The sequence below is a fragment of the Mixophyes fleayi genome, chromosome 4 (genome assembly GCF_038048845.1).
Source record: "Mixophyes fleayi isolate aMixFle1 chromosome 4, aMixFle1.hap1, whole genome shotgun sequence".
Classification (NCBI taxonomy): Eukaryota; Metazoa; Chordata; class Amphibia; order Anura; family Limnodynastidae; genus Mixophyes; species Mixophyes fleayi.
Window position 1 is genome coordinate 96,612,744 of NC_134405.1, and position 20,880 is coordinate 96,633,623.

At 41.2% G+C, this 20,880-nt stretch overlaps 1 protein-coding gene across 3 annotated transcripts in view; it reads left to right on the plus strand.

Moving 5' to 3' along the window:
- The first annotated feature begins 1,094 nt into the window (after nucleotides 1-1,094).
- Nucleotides 1,095-20,880, plus strand: part of LOC142151784 (cell surface hyaluronidase CEMIP2-like) — a 60,638-nt gene continuing 40,852 nt past the window's right edge. Inside the window, exons 1-3 of one of the 3 annotated variants that reach the window (XM_075207791.1) lie at nucleotides 1,095-1,229; nucleotides 2,788-3,156; nucleotides 7,490-7,957. In XM_075207791.1, coding sequence (XP_075063892.1) covers nucleotides 2,850-3,156; nucleotides 7,490-7,957 — 775 coding nt within the window. In that variant the 5' untranslated portion in view covers nucleotides 1,095-1,229; nucleotides 2,788-2,849. Of the gene's footprint in view, nucleotides 1,230-1,936; nucleotides 2,134-2,787; nucleotides 3,157-5,086; nucleotides 6,057-7,489; nucleotides 7,958-20,880 lie in introns of those variants that run through there. The other 2 variants (XM_075207790.1, XM_075207792.1) reach the window with 2 other exon arrangements.

Genomic DNA, 20,880 nt, shown 5'->3' on the forward strand with positions numbered 1-20,880 from the left:
ATTAACTTGCATAAATATGTATGAGGACAAACCTCACAATGGTGGACATCAGTGAAGATTGATGCTTTCGTCCAAAGGTAAGGATGGGTACACACTACAGAATTTTCTGACCAATATGTTATCTATAACGATTTTACTAACCACTGAAAGAAGAAAAAAAAGTCCCTTTCAGCATGTGTACAATACACACTGTACATGTTTTAATAGATTTACCCTCAGATCTGTGTTCTTCAACTGTCGTGACCGTCGGCTGAATAGATCATGACTCTGTAATCTCTATGGGGATTCTGATGGTGAGTGCTTACACACTGCAGGTTTGGAAGGATGTCATTCCATAGCTGAACAAGATTTATAGTTCTACTGAGCAATCAAGCGATGGTGCTTTGGAACGACTGTCGTTCATCTGACGTGTACACACCGATGTGGTATCTGGCTGAACGGCTGTTTATCGGGTGATTGGCCCAATGATTGCCTGAAAACACTGTAATGCATACCCAGCTTTAAGTTATTGATTACAGTATAGTAAAGATGTGACATTTCCTACCAGAATAAGGTAACATGAATAGGCCACTTTAAATGTTTTGAATTACTTATTGGTTGATTACAATATACAAAGCTGTTGTCCTGTCTTGTGGCAGAGTGTGGACGGAATTGAGTGACGTTTTGAAGGAAGGAAGAATTTTTCTATGGTCTGATGCAGTCTTCTGCATGGCCAATAGACAGAATAGTGTTCAACCAATTGAATGCAAAGTGTTTTTTTGTCTTAATTACTATTAACAAAAGCATAGGACATCTTCTAAATAAAAAGATGCATACTTGGACTTAATTTGTATTTCTGAAAACAAAGCACAGAAAAATACAAATAGCTGTTTACTAACAGATGTTGGGCTCTAGGGAGACCACAGCTTTGCCTTATTTACAGCAGCTGTTTCTTTTGCCATGTAGCATTGGTGTGCATACAAATCCCTTCCAAGGAGAGGACAATGGATTATGTCATAGAAAGTGTCAGGAGCATTACACACAGCAGTCACTTCTACAATGCACATTAATACTGTGGGATTTGGGATGGTTTCTTGCTGGTATAAATCGCAGCACTCACAGATCGCAGCATTGCAAAGTAGCCTTTGAAGCTTTTTTTTGACTGATGAGTTTTGAGTTGACCGATTTATCTTCCAAATGCATTCAAGGCTAGAGTCTTTCTCACTACAAAGGCATGTGCTGAACTTCTGGTAAGTGGACCACATATAGTGATAATTTAGGAGTGAGAGGGTGATTTTAGGGTACAGTAGGGATCCAGTGTGATAGAATAATAAAGGTGGGGGGAGGTCAGTCACAATATATAACTAACCATATGCATATATATGACACATTAAATTGACTTTTGATATGAATTTAGATGAATGAATATTTGTGAACTTGCAATGAATGAAAGTTACGTCATTATTGTTATTAGTTGCATATTTACACATGGATCTAAATGACATGCTTGTTATGCTAACATTACAAATTCTGCTCCATAACTAGGAAGAATCCTGAAATACACACAGTGGCAGTGCCAGGGTAGTCTGTAAACGCATCCCTTCAATGCCAGTGTTTCATACTGATCCCAATGACTACCTTCTTCTGTAAACTGTTGGAGGAAGACATAAAATATACAAATTGCTGGTATGGAGACTGGGCTCTACTGTCCCAGACCCCTCCTCCCTATTAGTCCTGTAAGTCTAGGTGTCATCCCTGTTTGTTTTACCTTTAGCATCCTGGTTTGAGCTGCTAGCTCCAACTAATACAAAGAGAGCTGTCAGTCCCTGCCTGGACTTTAAGTCTCCTGACTGGTTAGGGATTTGGTGCCTGCTAATTACTTTTACTGTACAGCCTCAGCTTGGATACAAGAGGGGAGGGCATTTCTGCTTCATCTGTCTCTGAGATGTAAGAAGAGACCAGGGTCAGAACAGAGAGCCCATGAGAGAGGGGTTTGGAGAAAGGGGAGGGGGCTACCGGCAGCTAATACTGAGAAATCAGAAAGACCCCAGCAAAGGCAACTAAATCTGTGTAAGATGCAGGACAATACCAGCCGGACCCAGAGCTCCTGAGTACAGACTCCTCAGCAGAAGTGGAGAGTGACCGGTGAGAGAGGTGAGAGGCTGCAGCCTGTGCTATAGTGCAGAGGGTTCGGTCCTGGGGGTGCACAGGGACAGAGGGTTAGGATCTGTCATTCTCTATCCTGGACTCCTTCATAGGAGACTTCTCCCTCTCTCTTTGATGCCCAGGAGTGTAACCCGCCCCCTTCCAGCTCCTGCTCCTCCCTGCCCCGTGTATGTCAGTCTTCCTATACGCTGCTTCCTGCTTTCTTCCTAGACATTAGCGGGTGGGGACTGCAGCATCATAGTGTCACAAGACATCGATTAAAGGCATTGGACGTGTCACATGACATTAGCTAATTAAATGAAATGTGTCAGTTTGGGATTGATATGTGAAATGTTTTAAGTGGTGCATGCTGAATGAGATAACATCAATGTTACAGCTGTACTTGGTACCATAATACGTATTGTATCCATATGAATTGGATTTGTATGAACTACTGCTGACAAGAGAACTTTGCTGTTTGATAAATATCTATTCCAGATGGCTATGCTGGTTCATATTTGCTGCATCAGGGCAATGGTTGTATATTTAGGTCAACATAAATGGGTTTATGCATTGAAGGTACACCTGACAGGGATGGGGATCCCACTCATCTGTCTTATATGACACGCACTGAAATAATGTATTTATGGCTCTCATTTGCAGACCAATTGGGCGCTCAGTCACCACAAGTCCATATGTTGCAGGTTTAGCTGTGGGGATTCACTATGAGATGCTGCACATATGAAAACTGTAAAAGCTTCTCATCTGGCGACTGTCTGCAGCCTCAGTCCGGCACAGTGTGGCAGGAGGACACTGGAGGGATGGCCCCTGACCTGTGCATGGACCACTCTTCTCACCCACGGGATAACTGGACCAATGAACAAGATGTGGGCATGTGCCTGTGGTGGGGACATCGGACTCTGCTAGGACGTATAAGTGTCCTCCTCCAGTCACTGCCTAGCGCCTCTTTGGTTGTCCTTCTCACCTTGATGCTCTTGTCCTGGAAGACCTGTGGAGCCGGACGCCCAAACTGTTAGTAAGCAGAGGATGAGTCTGGGTACACTTTGGGGCAGATGAGCTGAACGCCTGGTTTTGTTTTAAACAATAGTAGTAAGAGTGTGTGAAATGTGATTCTCCCAGGGGTAAGCCTCTGGGTCTACTGTAGAAATTATTCAGAAAAGCGGATGTCTTAGTCAGCAAGATGAATGTACTCATGAAGCCAGCTATATGTAAGAGATCCAGATGGCTGCACCCACAGCTGATACCTTGTGGAATTAACATAGATGTTTTTACAACAATTGGGTAGTATTTCCAACAAAACGATGCACTTTAATTCTACCATTGCAAACAAGCTAGTACTGTTGCTGTAACTGTTTTCATTGTCTCTAAACTCACACCATATACATTAATCAGGGCCAAACAACTTTCAGCCATCAAGCTACTGTTGAATCATAAACCCTATCATGGTAATTCATAGGCAGCAGTCAGCAATACAATAGGATAGTTTATGGTGTAAGCTGGTTTTATATATCACTTACCATAACTGTACATTAATAGGGTCATCTCAGAGCTAACATTGCTGGTGTATACCCATGATCATCCATACAGAACAGTGAGTAATTGTTAACCAGAAGCTATTTGATTAGTGATGATTTAAGATATAGGCCCCATATTTATTAATGAATGCATTTTTAACACAAACCATTTCAATCCTTATTGCATTGATAAAGATTGAATGATCATGTGTATTTATTAAAAATATTCAACAGGAACAGCAGTCACAAAAAACTGCTCTTCTTGCGAAGATTCCTCTCCTATATTTCCAATGTCAATATCGCAAAGTGATCACCTTTGCGATAGTGACCGGAGGGGTGAGCAGTAAGATGCGGTAAGAGATCCGAAGATCACTCTATCGTAATGATCTCCCCATAGGAGCAGAGCTGAAAAATTACACATATGGCAATGGCGTACTGCCGTTTTGAATTTCCTGAATTTACAAGAAAGGTTTAATAAATAGGCCCCAGAGGGAGGAATACTATAGATCAAATCTGTTGTGGTACTACAAGTACCAGCATTCCTTGCAGCACTTGTGTTGCCTTGGCATGCTGGGATTTATAATTCCACAACAGTTGGACAACCAGGTGTTGCATCTATGCTGATCTTATTCTCCCCGGGTCTCCCATCAGCTGTGACTTTCTAAACAGCTGTTTTTCCAGACAGGCCAAAACACCGTCTTTGAAGTCATACTCGCCCACCATTAAAGTCTGGCACTAAACCAGGACCCAAGATTGGTGACGGCTGCGTTGGGACTGTCATGATATTTCAGAATGTTACATTACAAGCTAATCATTAAGGGGCCTATTTATCAAGCCCTAAGCCATGCGGAACCTGCTTTTTCCGCATGGTTTAGGCATTTTTAAGTAAAATTTTAATATAAGAATAGTTCAATGCAGGAAATATCAGAGATATCGCCTGCATTAGCCAAAGTAACACATTAAACTGCAGTCCCCAAAATTCTCAATGGGGACTGCATTCTGGGCAATTTTATCAAGCTCTGAAAAGCTTAGCTTTTCGTAGCTTGAGCCCAATGGCTGACTCCATCTGAAGATGATGATAACTATTCAGTCCTATGGGGAGAGCATCGCAGGAGAGGGATCTTCGGGTCACACTCCGTCAGTCTTCTTGCTCTCCCCTGCTCCGTTTCACGCAAATGGCAACTACACATCCGCAACCCTAGGTGACGCCTGCTCAATAATAACTCTAAGTCAGACCCTGGATTTTTCCTTAGAAAACAGTCATCGCTGGGACAGCCTCCTATCCTTTACCGACATGACTTGTGTATTAAACTGCCCCGCACAGTCATCATTGCAGTGACAGATAATATTTAATGGGGCACAAACACGATGATACGTTTTAAATAGGCCCCCGTACCTGAAAATTACCTCAATACCTCAATTACCTCAATACCTCAATTACCTCAATAATAATATATAATTATTGTTATTCTCGTAATGTAAAAGATACAGAGAGTCTGTGATTAGCGTAGCATTGAAGCTGAGAACTAAGACATATAGGTGGCTGACAAAAGTGGAAACATTTTAAATTCATGCTGATTAAAAGTGGAGCCCGCATTGATAATTGGGGTGAGCAAGGTTATGTAGAAAGACATATGTAGTACAAGCCAACCATCATCAGTAACTTTACTGACAGTAAAATGTGGTGACATTTTTGCCTTTCCTAAAATCTAACCTGACTCCATAAAAATCTAATATCTTCCTAACACTATTATACCATACAAAGGGGTACACATTATAAGAGAGGAATAGAACACATGGGATTTGGTTTATTTCTGTGTACTGGTTCCTATGAATCATCCCTCCATAATGAAAAAATGTACAAAATTATCCAGTCTGAAGAGATTACCTATAATATGTCTATTATGTTAAGAAAGCAGAGATAAAATTATAAGGACATATGAGGGCCTAAGGAGATGTTTACTTCATGATAGAATAGGATGTAAAACGATTACTTATTGTCATTAAAAGACTATCTAAAAAAAAATTAAGAAAAATGTCACTTCCCTTCACCCCGATGGAAGTGACAAACCAGTAATTCCATGATGCTGTTAGCTTGAAAACACATTTCCTATCTCCTAGCTCTAAATAAGGCCATATATGTAAAGCTATAGAATCAGATCATATGACTGTGCAAGAGCAGCTAGTGTCAGCAAAAACATGGAAAGTCCTTGTTTTAAATGAGTTTCCAACTTTATGTCAGCCACCTGGATGAAGTTTTTATGTGTCATTCAAATTATATATATATCAATCTAATCTGATCTATCTCAGCACTTCTCTTGTCTTTCCTTTCAGCTGTCAGTTTCATTGACACCGGCAGGTAAAAGTTTGTGGCTGTCATTTTTCAGAGCCAGGCTTGTGTGTAGATCTCTAGTGAATCTATCTCTGTAATACAGGCACCAGTCCCCTATGTGGAGTAGAACACAAACACACAATTTGTGTGTGTGTAGATCTGTGACACAGAGCAGCTGGAGATCATTCAACCAGCTGATAGAGCTTAACCCTTTCTGTGCTGCTATGTCAGTGAGTGCTGTAAGCTGGGATCGCACAGCCTCCATCTATTGAGTCCATATACAGTGTTTGGTATTATTCATCAAGCAAAGCAGATTTGTAAGTTATATGTGCATAGAAACAGGTGTAGAAGTATAAAATATGAGAAGTATGTTGTGTAGGCAGCGTGTGGCAAGTAACAGCACACATCCTAACATGAAGATTGTATTACTATACTCACATTGCTGCAGACAGCCCTGCAATTGTTATGATACATAAAATAAATTAGTTATATAATGGCCATTTCACAATAAGCTCAGTATTATGTTCAAGGGCTGCTCCATGAATCATAAATGTGATTGTTACATGTGTATGTGTATATATATATATATATATATATATATATATATATATATATATAAATAGTTGCATTAGAAACTGTGTTGGGTAAACCTGTGCAACCCTTCTGACTAGAGTAATTCCCCTCTCCTTGGTCATATTTCTTTATTTCATTACAGAGCTGGGGAGACATTAGGGATTGGTGCAGTGACATATGATATAGGAGGGAGAGGTAGGGAGCACATGGTATACAGCCTTTTATCATTTAATATGTTTGCGTTATAATATATAGGGGCAGATTCAATTAGCAGCACGGTGCTGACACACATCGCCATTATGTTTGGCTACACACCTTGCAGGTTAATATGGTACGGAAGGACCAGGAGGGCAAATGTGCAGAGATTTGTGTATAACTGCAGATTGTTCCGGAGAAACATTGTGTCCCCTTGCGCCAAATTGAATCTGCCCCATAGTATTAAATAGCCGCCAGCCATTTAGTTCCAATTTCCACACCAGGACTTCCAGATTGCCACTTTGACCACTATCGGGTATATTTACTATACTGTGGGTTTGAAAAAGTGGAGATGTTGCCTATAGCAACCAATCACATTCTAGCTGTCGTTTTGTAGAATGTACTAAATAAATGATAACTACAATTTGGTTGCTATAGGCAACATCTCCACTATTTCAAACCCGCAGTTTAGTAAATACAGCCCCCTGTGTGTGTGTGTATAATAAATATATATATATATATATAAACATGATATAGTTAGATAAACTTGCAAATAATATAGAGAGAACTAGATTTGATATATCTGAAGCACATGTTTTACCTGTTACCTATATTCCCTGGAGATAATTATGTCACTGTTACCATTTACATTCTCACCTGCTTTGCATTCATTCAAAATAAATTGTTGATTAACACAATCACCAACTCCAATTTTATTCTCTATGTTTAGTATTGTCAAACAACAGTTTTGATGACAACATCTCAATGAGGCACCTCGATTTCATATTGAAAAGGTCCACACGGGAGACTCCAGGTGGCCTCCATGTACTGGGATACAATGCAATGACAAATGAAGGCCACGCCTTGAACATGGAATGGAAGGGGAAAATATGGCCATGCGCTGTCCTACTCAAACTATCTCAACATGTTTTAGTTTCTGCTTTAGGGTCCAACCTTGCTTGGACTATTTTTCCTTATGACAGCTGTGACCAGGATTTGAAGCCAACGGAGATCCTCATTAGCCCTCTGAAGCTCTTGCAAGTTAATGTGAAACCACTGGTGCTCCACAGAGTCTTGAGATTCTTAGGAGATTTGGGATTTCTAGTCGAGTCCCAACAATCTAAAGCGCTCTCTCTGCTAAAGAAGAAATTGTACAAATCAGGAAAATCAGTGAAGAATCCCAGCATGCAATCCACTGGTAGGTGATTTGATTGGACAGTGCATGCTGGGCCTTTGCCTCCTATCCTTCTCTGCCTCCTCTGAGCCTCATTCATAAAACCCAGTTGTAGCGCAAAATCCTCTTTGGTGGTATCGTGCCTTGATTTGCACAGATGTGCCTAGGTGTCTACCACAGAGCATAGGTTTGCTATGGCTGATTGGAGGAGTTGGGTGGAGTGAGGGGGTTTTCCTTGTAAAATATGGAGAACATGCATTGGTGCTCCTAGATTTTGGGAGAGGTGCAAAAATAAGATTTAATTTTGAAATGAGATAAAGCGGTAGATAGGCATTTTAAGGGGGTGTTTCTTGCTGTTCAGAGGGGCACACAGCCATTTCCACTCTACAAAGATCTTTTGTTTGATTGTTGCTTTAGCTTTGAGCAGGTGAGATCAGGGGGTACATATACTAAACTGCGGGTTTGAAAAAGTGGAGATGTTGCCTATAGCAACCAATCAGATTCTAGCTGTCATTTTTGTAGAATGCACTAAATAAATGAATCTGGAATCTGATTGGTTGCTATAGGCAACATCTCCACTTTTTCAAACTCGCAGTTTAGTAAATATACCCCTGGGTCTTGCTCTATACTTTTAATGAGACACATTTTTTGCCCTTTAGTTGCACTTTGGTGGAAAGTGCATTTGTAGACGCAACACACCCAAACAAGCTTCAAACACACATAAATACAACATATATTAAATACAGCCCAATGTCCCACATTCAATATTAGTTAAATCCATAAATGAGGCTAAGCTGGGCAATATTTTAGGACTAAAACAGAAAGGTTCTATTTAACGAACAAGTGGTTCTAAAGTGGTCGGCGTTGGACATCTGCTGTGACATCACTGGTTTGCACTGTCTGCCTCATCAGATCTTTATGCCTCCCCGTCCACAACGGTGCACTTATAATTTAATAAGGTATCTCCCAAATCCAAAGAGTAGGTGTGCGCAGGGCTGACTATCTAGGCGCACCAGAGACAAACAAAGACATTTTGCGATGTGCATTGGGTGTGCTTTGTAAATGAGCTCCTCTGTCCTTTGCTATGCTGCATGCTTTATAATTACTATTATTATCTTTTATTTATATACTTCCAGTATATTCCACAGACCTCTGCAATATAGGGAATAAACAAAATGAACAATTAACAAATAACAAACAATAAAACTTTAGGTGAAAGACTTGCTAGATCTTACACTGTAAAGGAGATGGGATACATGAGACATAATGCAGAAGTACTTGTTTTGAACAGTGGACCAGATATAAAAATATCAAAGATGAAGTTTGTGTTAAATACTATTTGTATCTAGCTAGTTTCTATTCAAACTAGAAATAAAGTACATTGAGCACTACCTATTGGGAGTAGAAGTGTGACCGTTGTAGAAACTTAAGTAAGTTTTGGAGGGATGGTGTAGGTGATAATGGTTGGAGTATCTACTAAACTAACAAATACCATATATGAAAATGTTTTCATGGCATGCTTGAATCTTTGAAGGTTACAGGTTAGTCTGATTGGCTGAGGTAATGCATTCCAAGGTAGTATCGTAGTATGGAATGAGTCTCGGAGAACTTGATTAGGGTGGTAAATAGACATAAGAGAAAAGGTGTTCAACATTGAGGAGGTTTTTGTAAATGAGAACCAGAATTTTAAGTTGTACCCTGAAAAAAAAAACGAGTCAGCCAATTCAATGACTGTCACAGAGCTGCAGAATTTGAAAATCGGTTTGAAAGGATAATTAGCCTGACACTAACATTCAAGATGGATCAAAGTGGCACCAGTTTGGTTAATGGAAGGCTGATTAGATGGGAAATGGTGAGATTATAAATGTATTAGTGGTGTCATTGCTGATGTGGGAGATATCTATTGGTGGAGCTGATATGATTGTGCAAGGGCATGAAGTAGAGGTCGGAATCCAATCTAACCACAAGACATCATGCTCAGAGGTTTCAGGGGTGTGGTTATTAGTAGAAGAAGAGAACACAAGGAGTTCAGTCTTGTACAGATTAAGTTCCGTATAGAGGAAGAATAGGATGGAGAAGACAGCTGAGAATTAGTTCCTGGTGTTAATCAAAATAGCAGGATAGGTGTACAGTGGGTGTCATCAGTTGAGAGATAGGTGGCGCTAAATCCCAAACTGAGTGTGTTTCATAGGAGAGGAGTATAACCAGAGTACAGAATGATCCCAGGACTGACACCGGTGGTACTCTGAATAATAGAGAAAGTGGGGAGGAGGTGCGGTGAGAACCAGGTTAGAACAGTTTCCTTTAGGCCAACACAGCTAAAGCTTTGTATGAGGGATGGTCAATGGTATAGAAAGCAGCAGATAAATCCAGGAGAATTATTGCTGAACGGTGACCCTTGGAGGGTATATATCTGGTGCACAATAAATTTTGAAGCATCAGGAAGATTAGAGCCAGGGTGTCCGCTTGAGGGAGGTGATGAATCAAATGATTGCTTCGTTAGGATAACCATAATCAATGAGTGCTAAACAGATGATAAAAGAATTACAGATGGGAAAAAGAGGCTGAATGTTTCAGTTTGGTTCAGAAATCAGAGCAGAGCGAGAGCAAATACAATACGAGGGTAAGATTAAGATTGGTGGGGTAGTAAGGTGGGAGGGGGACAGAAGGACAGTTACGTCATCCTCAGTTACTTGATCAAATATGGAAAGGGTGCATGAGGGCATTTGCAGGGAATGGCAAAAGTGCTATTTATGGAGCTTGTGAATCTCCTGATAGTGTCAATAGTTTAGTTAGAGTAACAGGCAAGTTCTTGAGCAGTGAGATCAGGGTTGGCTGTCTGTACTATTGGGCTAAGGAGAGAGTTGAAAGTGCACAAGTAAAGTTGGTCTGTTTTGCTTGGTTAAGGGTATAACAGTAGGATTCATGAATAAATTTCTCACAAATGACCTCAGCAGGAAAATGTGACTTCTCCTGTGGCATTTAGTGGATCTGGCGCAGTTTTGCAGATAGTGGGCCTGACTCATTAAGGAAAGGAAAGCAAACTTTGAACCTTGGCAAAACCATGTTACAATGCAAGGGGTGCAAATGAGTTTATTATTTTGCACATAAGGAAAATTCTGGCTGTTTTTTCATATAGGACGCAAATACGATAGCTTTATTTTTACACTGACATTAAAAGTTGATCTACGACATGCCATATAAATCTGTCCCCACATTTTAAATTTATCTCCCCCTCCAATGCAACATGGTTTTGTCAAGGTTCAAAGTTACTAATTTTTTTCGCTTTACTTTCCTTAACGAATCAGGCCCACTGTGTTGGTTTCATGTGCCAAGGGTGCTCTTGTCCACGACAGGCGCTGCTTAAAGTGGACGTGACTACTTGCTCTAAGGCAAATGTGTGCGTTTAAATACAGTGTTGTGTGGCCAAGTTAGGATTGAGAGTGCTGCATTTTCATTGAATTTAGGCTTTGGAACATATGAGTGGTTTGTGGAGTAAGAGAGAGGATTGGTGAGGTTAAAAATACAGCGTGTTCTAGTGAATATGGCACCAGATGAGTGGCAAGCTTCAAGTGTTTGGAAGATTAGTTGAATAGGTAAGGAAAGAAAGTGGGTCATCAATAAGTTAAAGTTGCTCATTATGATATTAAAGGGCAGATTCAATTCGGCCACATTAGTACTATTACCTTTAATATGGTGGTAATTTTAACCTGGATTTATACTCGCGGCCCGAGAGGTGCGAGCAAAAATCAGCGTTAAAATTACCATACTAACTGTAATACTGCGCACTTTTACCGTACTAACGGTAATAGTATGTAGGTCGCGTTATTCCTAGAATAACGTGCCGAACTGAATTGGGGAATTAAATTGGCCGCGTTACTGTAAAAAGTAACGCGGCCAATTGAATTCCCCCAATATTTCGGTTATACTGCGCATAATTAATACGGTCATTTCAACGCCGGCTTATTGCTCAGGGAGCAGAAATCTGTGTTAAAATTATCGTATTAACAGTAATACACTTAGCACAGCTTTATTCTGACAGGAATTGAATTCCCCCCTAAGTATTTCATAGGATAGGAGTCAGTCAAGCAGAGTAATTGTCTAGAAATGTATATGATGACTCAAGAGGAGAGTGAATTAATACAGCACATAAAGAAAAGAGTGAAAGAGTCTAAGGGGTAGATTTACTAAAGCTTCTGCAAGGAAAAGTGGTGGTGTTGCCCATAGCAACCGATCAGTTTCCAGCTATCATTCATCCTGTACATTCTGGAAAATGATAGCTGGAATCTTTTGGAAGCCTTAGTATATCTACCTCTAAGTATGGACTTTAGAGGATGGGAAGGTAAGAGATGGTACTGGAGGGACAGAGTGAAAAGTACATTGAAGTGACAGCAGTATGTCCAACACACCACTGTGCCTCTTACCAGTGAAGTGTAAACTATCTTAGGACAGAGCAGCAGTAGAGGCAGTGTAGTATCTGATTCAGTGATCCAGGTATCAGTGAGAGACAACCAGAGATTTATGGAATAGATCTTGGACAGAGGTAAGTTTATTGCACACTGAACATGAGTTCAAGATTTCAGGTTTAAAATGCAAAATATAAGAACTGTCAGGTGATCTTAAGAAGGTTATTGAGCTTTCATTATCTAGTAGGAGGAAAGTAAGGATTATGCGAGGTAAATGGTGGGCCGCGGATCGGGGAAATACCGCCCTGCTGCTGAAAGCAGGAGAAAGAAAGCAGATGGTTGTGTGACTTATAGGATTTCTGTTTGCAATGGGGAGTGGATGGTGGTGCTGTGAGCTGTGAATAAATATAAACAGTTTGTGGGAGCCAAACAGGGTGGATGAGAGAAGAGACAGATTGATAAGGATGGTGTTATCTACAGGTGAGCAGCAAGAAGTGCTTATTTTATTAAGTAAACAGAGCTGTGAATTTGAGAAATGATTTCCGTTTATCTATATACATTACCTGCAGCTCTCCAGCTGTTGCTATGCCTTGTTAACCCTTCCACACCAGATAGGCAGCTATATTATATTGGAAGATCATAGTTTTTAACATTTAACAATTATTTCCAGGGACTGCTTAGTGTTGGTCAGATGTATCTGGGCGGGTCGTGTATGGTGTCTTGTATGCAGATATAAAATCACTATGACCTGCTACATTTACCATGAAGCTGTCTACAAACTATTGTCACACATAACCAAATAGTACAAAATGCATACTTGCCAACTCTCCCGGAATGTCCGGGAGACTCCCGCATTTTGTGAGAGTCTCACGGACTCCCGGGAGAGTGTGGCAATCTCCCGCATCTGGCAGAATTCTGCCCATTTCCTAGTGAAATGGGCAGAATTAGGTCCAAAACCCCGCGATTCACTGGGAATCGCGATGTTTGGCCCTGCCCCCAACTACTGTCAAATGACGCGTTTGTGTCATTACGTCACGGGGCGGGGCCAAAATGATGCAAATTTTGGAGCCCTGTCCCCATCATGCCCACCTTCCCCGGCAGGCTCCCGGAATCCAACTTCAGCAAGTTGGCAAGTATGACAAAATGCCACTGCAGACTCATTTCCTGCTGCCTTCTTCCATAGATTTGAAAAATTTCAAAAAGACAGAAAAAACATGAATGTTACCTATTCAAATTGGGACATATATTAAGAATGTATTTTCCATCCAGGATTGTTCATGTCAATCTGAATAGGTAATGTCCCTGCTTGTCTGACTTATATAGATTTAAAGACAGGGCGTCTGGTGTGCATATCAAAAATTCTTCCCTTGCTATCACCATTTTTGTCTCAAAAATATTTAATTCAGGTGGTCAAACATAGGAAATAGAAGGTCCATGTGCAGGAATACTTTCAGGGGCAAACACAGGATTTCTAAAGGGGGTTTTCCCAATGCTTGAATTAATATTTAATAAGTATGGGGATGGTACTTGTACCTGCGCTATAACTGTTCAATTGCTGCCATCTCGGATGGCGTTAGCAGATTAATTTTATTAAAAAAGTTCTGTATTCTTTTCATTATAATTAACTCTACGCCTTCGTAGTGGTTGATATCAGGAGGGGCTGATTGGCGGGCAGGAACAGACACACACAATACAGAGAGAGAGACACACAAACACAAGGATTGAGATAGGGGTTGGGTACCATTTTTTGGCACTTATGGAGCGGACACCAAAATGGTGACAGGGTAAATATTCAACAGATTCATTTTGTCCACATGTTTAAAATATAGACATTGTGACTCTCATCAGTAATTAATGTTGACAGTCACAATGTTGACATTAAAGGAGCACTGCCGGCTGGTCTGCTGGATGCGCCGGCACAATAAAGTTATAACAAACAATTGAATAAAGCTTAAAACTACAACTCCCGTGGCCTTATCTGTGTGGAGTTTGTATGTTCTCACCGTATTTGCATGGGTTTCCTCCGGGTGCTCTGGTTTCCTCCCACAATCCAAAAACATACTGGTAAGTTAATTGGCTCCTTTAAATTGACCGTAGTCTGTCTGTGTGTGTGTGTGTGTGTGTGTGTGTGTGTAACGAAATTTAGATTGTGAGCTCTAGTAGAGCAGGGACTGATATGAGCGAGTTCTCTGTACAGCGCTGCGGAATCAATGACGCTATATAGATAAATAAGGTAGAGCTGGCAATTCTCCCGCATCTGCCTACTTCCTAGTGAAGTGAGCAGATTTCAAGCCTCTATGATGCGATTCCCCAGGAATCGCATCATTTTGGCCCGTCAAATTTTGGTTTACGCCATTATGTCACAGGGGGTGGGGCCAAAATGAAGCAATTCCATGAGCCTCGCCCCCTCATACCCACCTCCACACAGAGACTCCCGGAGGCCAATCTTCAAAGGTTGGCAACAATGATAGAAAACAAACCTACCTCTAATGGAAGCAGAGAGGGAGGACAATGATCCCAGGGCAGTCTGCTCTTTCCTATTCAGCTCTAAGTTCCTGGCATCTCAGCTAGCGGCTTACTGACACATAGTAACAGTCACAGTCCTATAGCTGTAACAGCCAATTACCACACCTATACAAAGGGAATTTCTCAAGGGTTGTTAATATGAGAGACAAACCCAAGAGAACTCTGAAAGCTACACATAACCCAGCCAATATAGAAACAGGAGTATATTCTTCAAACCTTCTCAAAAGGAAAAGTGAAGGTATTGCCTATTTCAACCAATCAGACTCTAGAATTTACTAGATGAGAGATACCTAGAATCTGATTGGTTTGATAAATTACCCTTTTTAGTAACATTCCCGTCCCAATGTCATAGAAGCTATGTAAGTAAAGTTATGGTACATTAAATAAAAGTAGCCCCAATGTCCCTCTGTCACAGAGTGTTTCTGGCTGAAGATCACCTGCAGGTATTGGCGCTGCTAAACAAGGAGGCGTGGAGTCTAACACGCCTCTGGTCTTCACCAGGGACCTCCGCAAGGGAGTTTGGGGTTTGCTGCAAGAGACGTGCAGGTCGCGGCCCTCCGAGATAGCTACCAGCGAGGTGGGAGGTGAATAAACGTAGTCGTACAGGCAGTGGTCAAACCGTGCGGACAGGCGAGGTCAGGAGGCCAGGAGTCAAAACCAGGTAACAGAGAATACACTAAAGGATGATCCAAAGCAGAGTCAGGGGAAGCCGGGTCGGTACACAGCTAATCAGGCAGAAGACTGTAACACATACAGAAGTGCTGGAGCCTAGGGAGACCTAGATACTCTGGCACCCTAATGGTGCCAGAGCCTCCCTGAAATAGAGGCTACTTGAATGTCATTGGTGGACAGTGGTTTTGGCGGTCAGACTAGCTGACCACCGACAGGAAACAGAAAGTAGCGTCTCGTTGCCTTAGCAATGGATGCGAATGCGCCCCTAGTGCCGGGCCCGGCAGGTGAGAGCGGAAGCATCCTGTTGCCTAGCAACGGGGCTCACAGGAACTTCGGAATGGTGTCCGTCCCCGGCAGAAGAGGACAAGCGGGGACAGCGCCTGGCACCCTCCCTATTGTAGGTAAAATTTCATATTAATTAATTCAGTGCTAGTATTTCCATGAAGAAGGATTTCTGTTATAGTGTTGTATCTGTGTTCAAAATACTGTCATCCAACACAGTCTATAAAGCTTTCAGAGAAGCTGGGGGCACAAAATGCTTTGTAGTCTTCCATCTAGCCTACAGGCTGCCAGGTACACAGACTTGACTGAAGGGATAGTCGAAATGCGGTAGTTGGCAGTACCATGAGGTGACTTTACAGATATTGCCAAAATGTGCATGACTGTCACTGACCACTAGCCCACAATATGTGCCCAACGCACTGGTGAAGATGAATGGAACCATACTCTAATATACAGTGTCCCCCTACTAGGCAAAATGGCAAGTTTGCACATGAAACCCATTTTCTTCGGTTAGTAAATATCCCCAATGGAAATTATGGATAGCTGCCAACTTTACATTCCAAAACTCAATGGAAATTCTTTTATTTTTTTTTATTTTAATTTAGCAATGCTAAATGTATACAATATATACAATATATCTTATGCCATTGCATCAACACTGCCATGTTATCAGCTAATCTATATCTGTACAAAACACTCCCTCAAACTCATAGTTGAGGCATTTTTCATGTAACTTTTTATATATTATTCAATTTTAAAGGCATTTCAGTAAATGATGATTAAGCAAAAGCATTCATTTTTAATGTAAAAAACATGAAACTGCAAGGTAGATATTTTCCAAAGTGACAATGTCCACAGTGAATTGTTTCCTTTAAGTCTGTATTGAATTTAAGACCTATTAATAGGTCAATTTAGAAAGGAAATACATTAAGATCTGCAGATAGCAGCAGAGTTCCTAGGCCACCTAGTGTCAGCATTGCATAGCTTGCAAAAATGATTCGCTTTTACAGTATAGACGACAAACATCAGTAAATGGCATCATCATGTGGATGGATTAATGACACAGTGTGTTTGTATAAATACATGATAGATACCTAGATCGATCAACAGGACCTCCTAATCCTGAAGAGAGTAGCGCATAAAAATCTCATCTCCTCACTACCAAGTTTCAAACTGTCCCTGGAAGAAATATCAGCACAAGAACTGTTCACCTGGAGCTTCATGGATTTTGCTTCCATGTCCAAGCAGCCATGCACAAGCCTCAGATCACCATGTGCAATGCCAGTTATCAACTGGAGCGGTGTAAAGCACACTGTCATTGGACTCTGGAGTGACCAATCACGATTGACCACCTGGCAGTCTGACGGACTTATGTGGGTTTGGTGGATGCCATAAGGATACTTTCTACACTAATGCGTACTGTCAACTGTAAATGTTAGTGGCTGAGGGATAATGGTCTGGGGCTGTTTTTCATGGTTTGTTCTGGGCCCCTTAGTTCCAGTGAAGAGAAGTCTTAATGCTACAGCATACAATGACATTCTAGGGAATTGTGTGCTTCCAGTCTTGTGGCAACAGTTTGGGGAGAGCCCTCTGTAGCTTCAGCATGACAAGGCTCCCATGCACAATGCTTCAGTACTCTGCAGTACCGCGCTGTGAGCTTTTATGGCCTAGCATTTTGCAGCTGAGCTGTTATTGCTGCTAGACATTTCCACTTCATATTAACAACACTTACATTTCACCAGGGCAGTCCTAGCAGGGCAAAATATACTTATATATAGCCTATATTTCACAAATCACTGCCATCTTGCTCCAGTTATGTATGAAAACAAAGGTTGCATGAACTGAATTCTGTAAATAATAATATGAAACATTAGAGAATTTTATGAAGTTTTGAATAGAAAGGTGATGCACATTTTGGCTAATTTGGCTAACTACATTATTATTGTGGACGTTATTTATTGCAGCAATGTATATAACCAATTACATAATGAATAGGTTGACCACCTATTGTAAGTTAGGTACGATGCTGCCCCTTGTGGTAGAGTAGGCAAAGCGGTCATTCCAAAACCGTCACATTGCAATGTGTGCTGCTGATTCTCTACCATCCCGTGCACTGCAATAATGATTATTCATTGAAGTAGGTCTTTTCTCGGCTGTACACTTATCACTTAGTCAAATAAGCTCAGGAAACGAGATATATAACTGGAATGTGGAATTGAACAGGTTAAGCCACAATCTGGTTTATATTATTGAATTGTAGAAATGACAAACTTATTGTACCTAGCGGAAATCTTCCCATATCACACCCACTGATTGAGAGGTGCTGAGAGACTGATAACTGCCTGGCTTATGCATACACAAAGATACAGATGCAGTAATGGGAGGGCACCAAACAGGAAATGTTCTAACCGTCCAGGGACCATGAGTTTCTGCCAAATGTGACTGGGACAGGGCACCACCTCCCATATGGAATAGCTAATTCGGAAGATCCAGTTTAGTCACCTTTATGCTGCCTGTCAGACCCCGAAATGACATGTGCTGCAATATAGTTCGAGATAAAATTGATGACGGGTCTATTATAACTATATTTTATTTAAATTGCTATAAGTAGTTCATGCTATAGAAGAGTATATTCATAATATTTATAGTTCACTCAACTAAACAGCTTATTATTTTACTTATGCGGGAAATATTTAAACATGCTTTCACCATGCATGTGTAAAAAGACATCTACGGAACCATTATTTATATAAGAATGTAGAAAGTATAAAAATGACAAGTTATGGTAACGAATCATCTGTAACTGGCAGGAAAATATGGTCTTATAATGTGCACGCATGTTTATACATTCTTAAAAGTGCAATTTAATGGCAAATCGGACAACTCCAGCACCTTACTGATTAAATATCATTAATTGTATGCTTAAGATACAGTGTATATGCTGCTAGCCTATCGTTTCTTAACTGGAAAGCAATGTGAATGTATATTAGTGGTATCCAACTAGATCGGATTGTTCACGTCACACCAAGTCAGCACAATCACACTATCCAAATATACAATCCCGCAGAAATGATTTCTCACTGCGTCGTCCTATTTGAGCGAGGTCATAAATAAACTCAAAATGTTGGAGGTCTCTCCAGCCTAATTTTCCAGCCCTGTACTTTGCATTGTTTGTGGTATTGCAAACTTGAGGGTGGTTGTGCTTGTTATGACTGGGTAATTCTAACTGGATATAATACCTTGGCGCATGAGCTTGTTGTTTCCATGACCTGCATTATTTCCTAAACTATTGTTTTCTCGTCTTAGAGGGAGGTGATCTGATGTTGTACAGCAGTGATAGACTACCTGATTGTACAGCAGTGATAGGCTACCTGGTTGTACAGCAGTGATAGGCTACCTGATTGTACAGCAGTGATAGACTACCTGATTGTACAGCAGTGATAGACTACCTGATTGTACAGCAGTGATAGGCTACCTGGTTGTACAGCAGTGATAGGCTACGTGATTGTACAGCAGTGATAGACTACCTGATTGTACAGCAGTGATAGGCTACTTGGTTGTACAGCAGTGATAGGCTACCTGGTTGTACAGCAGTGATAGGCTACCTGGTTGTACAGCAGTGATAGGCTACCTGGTTGTACAGCAGTGGTAGGCTACCTGGTTGTACAGCAGTAATTGGCTAGCTGGTTGTACAGCAGTGATAGGCTACCTGGTTGTACAGCAGTGATTGGCTAGCTGGTTGTACAGCAGTGATAGACTACCTGATTGTACAGCAGTGATAGGCTACCTGATTGTACAGCAGTGATAGACTACCTGATTGTACAGCAGTGATAGGCTACCTGGTTGTACAGCAGTGATAGGCTACGTGATTGTACAGCAGTGATAGACTACCTGATTGTACAGCAGTGATAGGCTACTTGGTTGTACAGCAGTGATAGGCTACCTGGTTGTACAGCAGTGATAGGCTACCTGGTTGTACAGCAGTGGTAGGCTACCTGGTTGTACAGCAGTAATTGGCTAGCTGGTTGTACAGCAGTGATAGGCTACCTGGTTGTACAGTAGTGATTGGCTAGCTGGTTGTACAGCAGTGATAGGCTAGCTGGTTGTACAGTAGTGATAGGCTACCTGGTTGTACATCAGTGATAGGCTACCTGGTTGTACATCAGTGATAGGCTACCTGGTTGTACAGCAGTGATTGGCTAGCTGGTTGTACAGCAGTGATTGACTACCTGGTTGTACAGCAGTGATAGGCTACCTGGTTGTACAGCACTGATAGGTTATCTGGTTGTACAGCAGTGATAGGCTACCTGGTTGTACAGCAGTAATAGTCTATCTGGTTGTACAGCAGTGATAGGCTACCTGGTTGAACAGCAGTGATATGGTACACTTCAAGGCCCTCTAACCTTCCAAAGGGCCACACATTAGCCTTGACCATAGTAGTAAGCAAAACAATACATTTTATCAAATAAATAGACACCTATCTGTAATAAGATATCAGCAGACATCTAATGTTACACAATTGTGACAATTTAATGTGATGGAGTGTAATGCTGAGAAAAGTACTGACTGGGCATAAAGAAGGGAAGTTCTGGGGCGACATGTGAATACTGCAGGTGAAGGTATTGCTATGTAATGATATAAGTCGGAGCTAGGCAACAAGTCACTTCATTGATTGTGGAACTACATTTCCCAGAGGCCTGCAGAACAGGTTCCCTACCTTTGGTTGGCAGGATGTTCTTTTTTAACTTGTAGTCCCACAACAAATGGGTACCTACAGATAACTTCTCTCTGATGTAGATGTAACAGCATTATACAGCTCAGAGGAATGGACTGTTCAGTTTACTTTGTATCCAAGCACTGCTTATTACAGTGTCACTAGAACGTTCAGTCGTCAGTACGTGCTGTCTGTTCAGTGCCCACCTTGAACGTCATGTACAAAGAGAAAGGGCATTCAAGGACAAGATACCGTTCTATGCCAGTATAATAAATCATTTCTCACTAGTTTTTATACACATTTAATCAAGAAGCGTCACGAACTCCTGTAAACATTTGGTTGTGAGT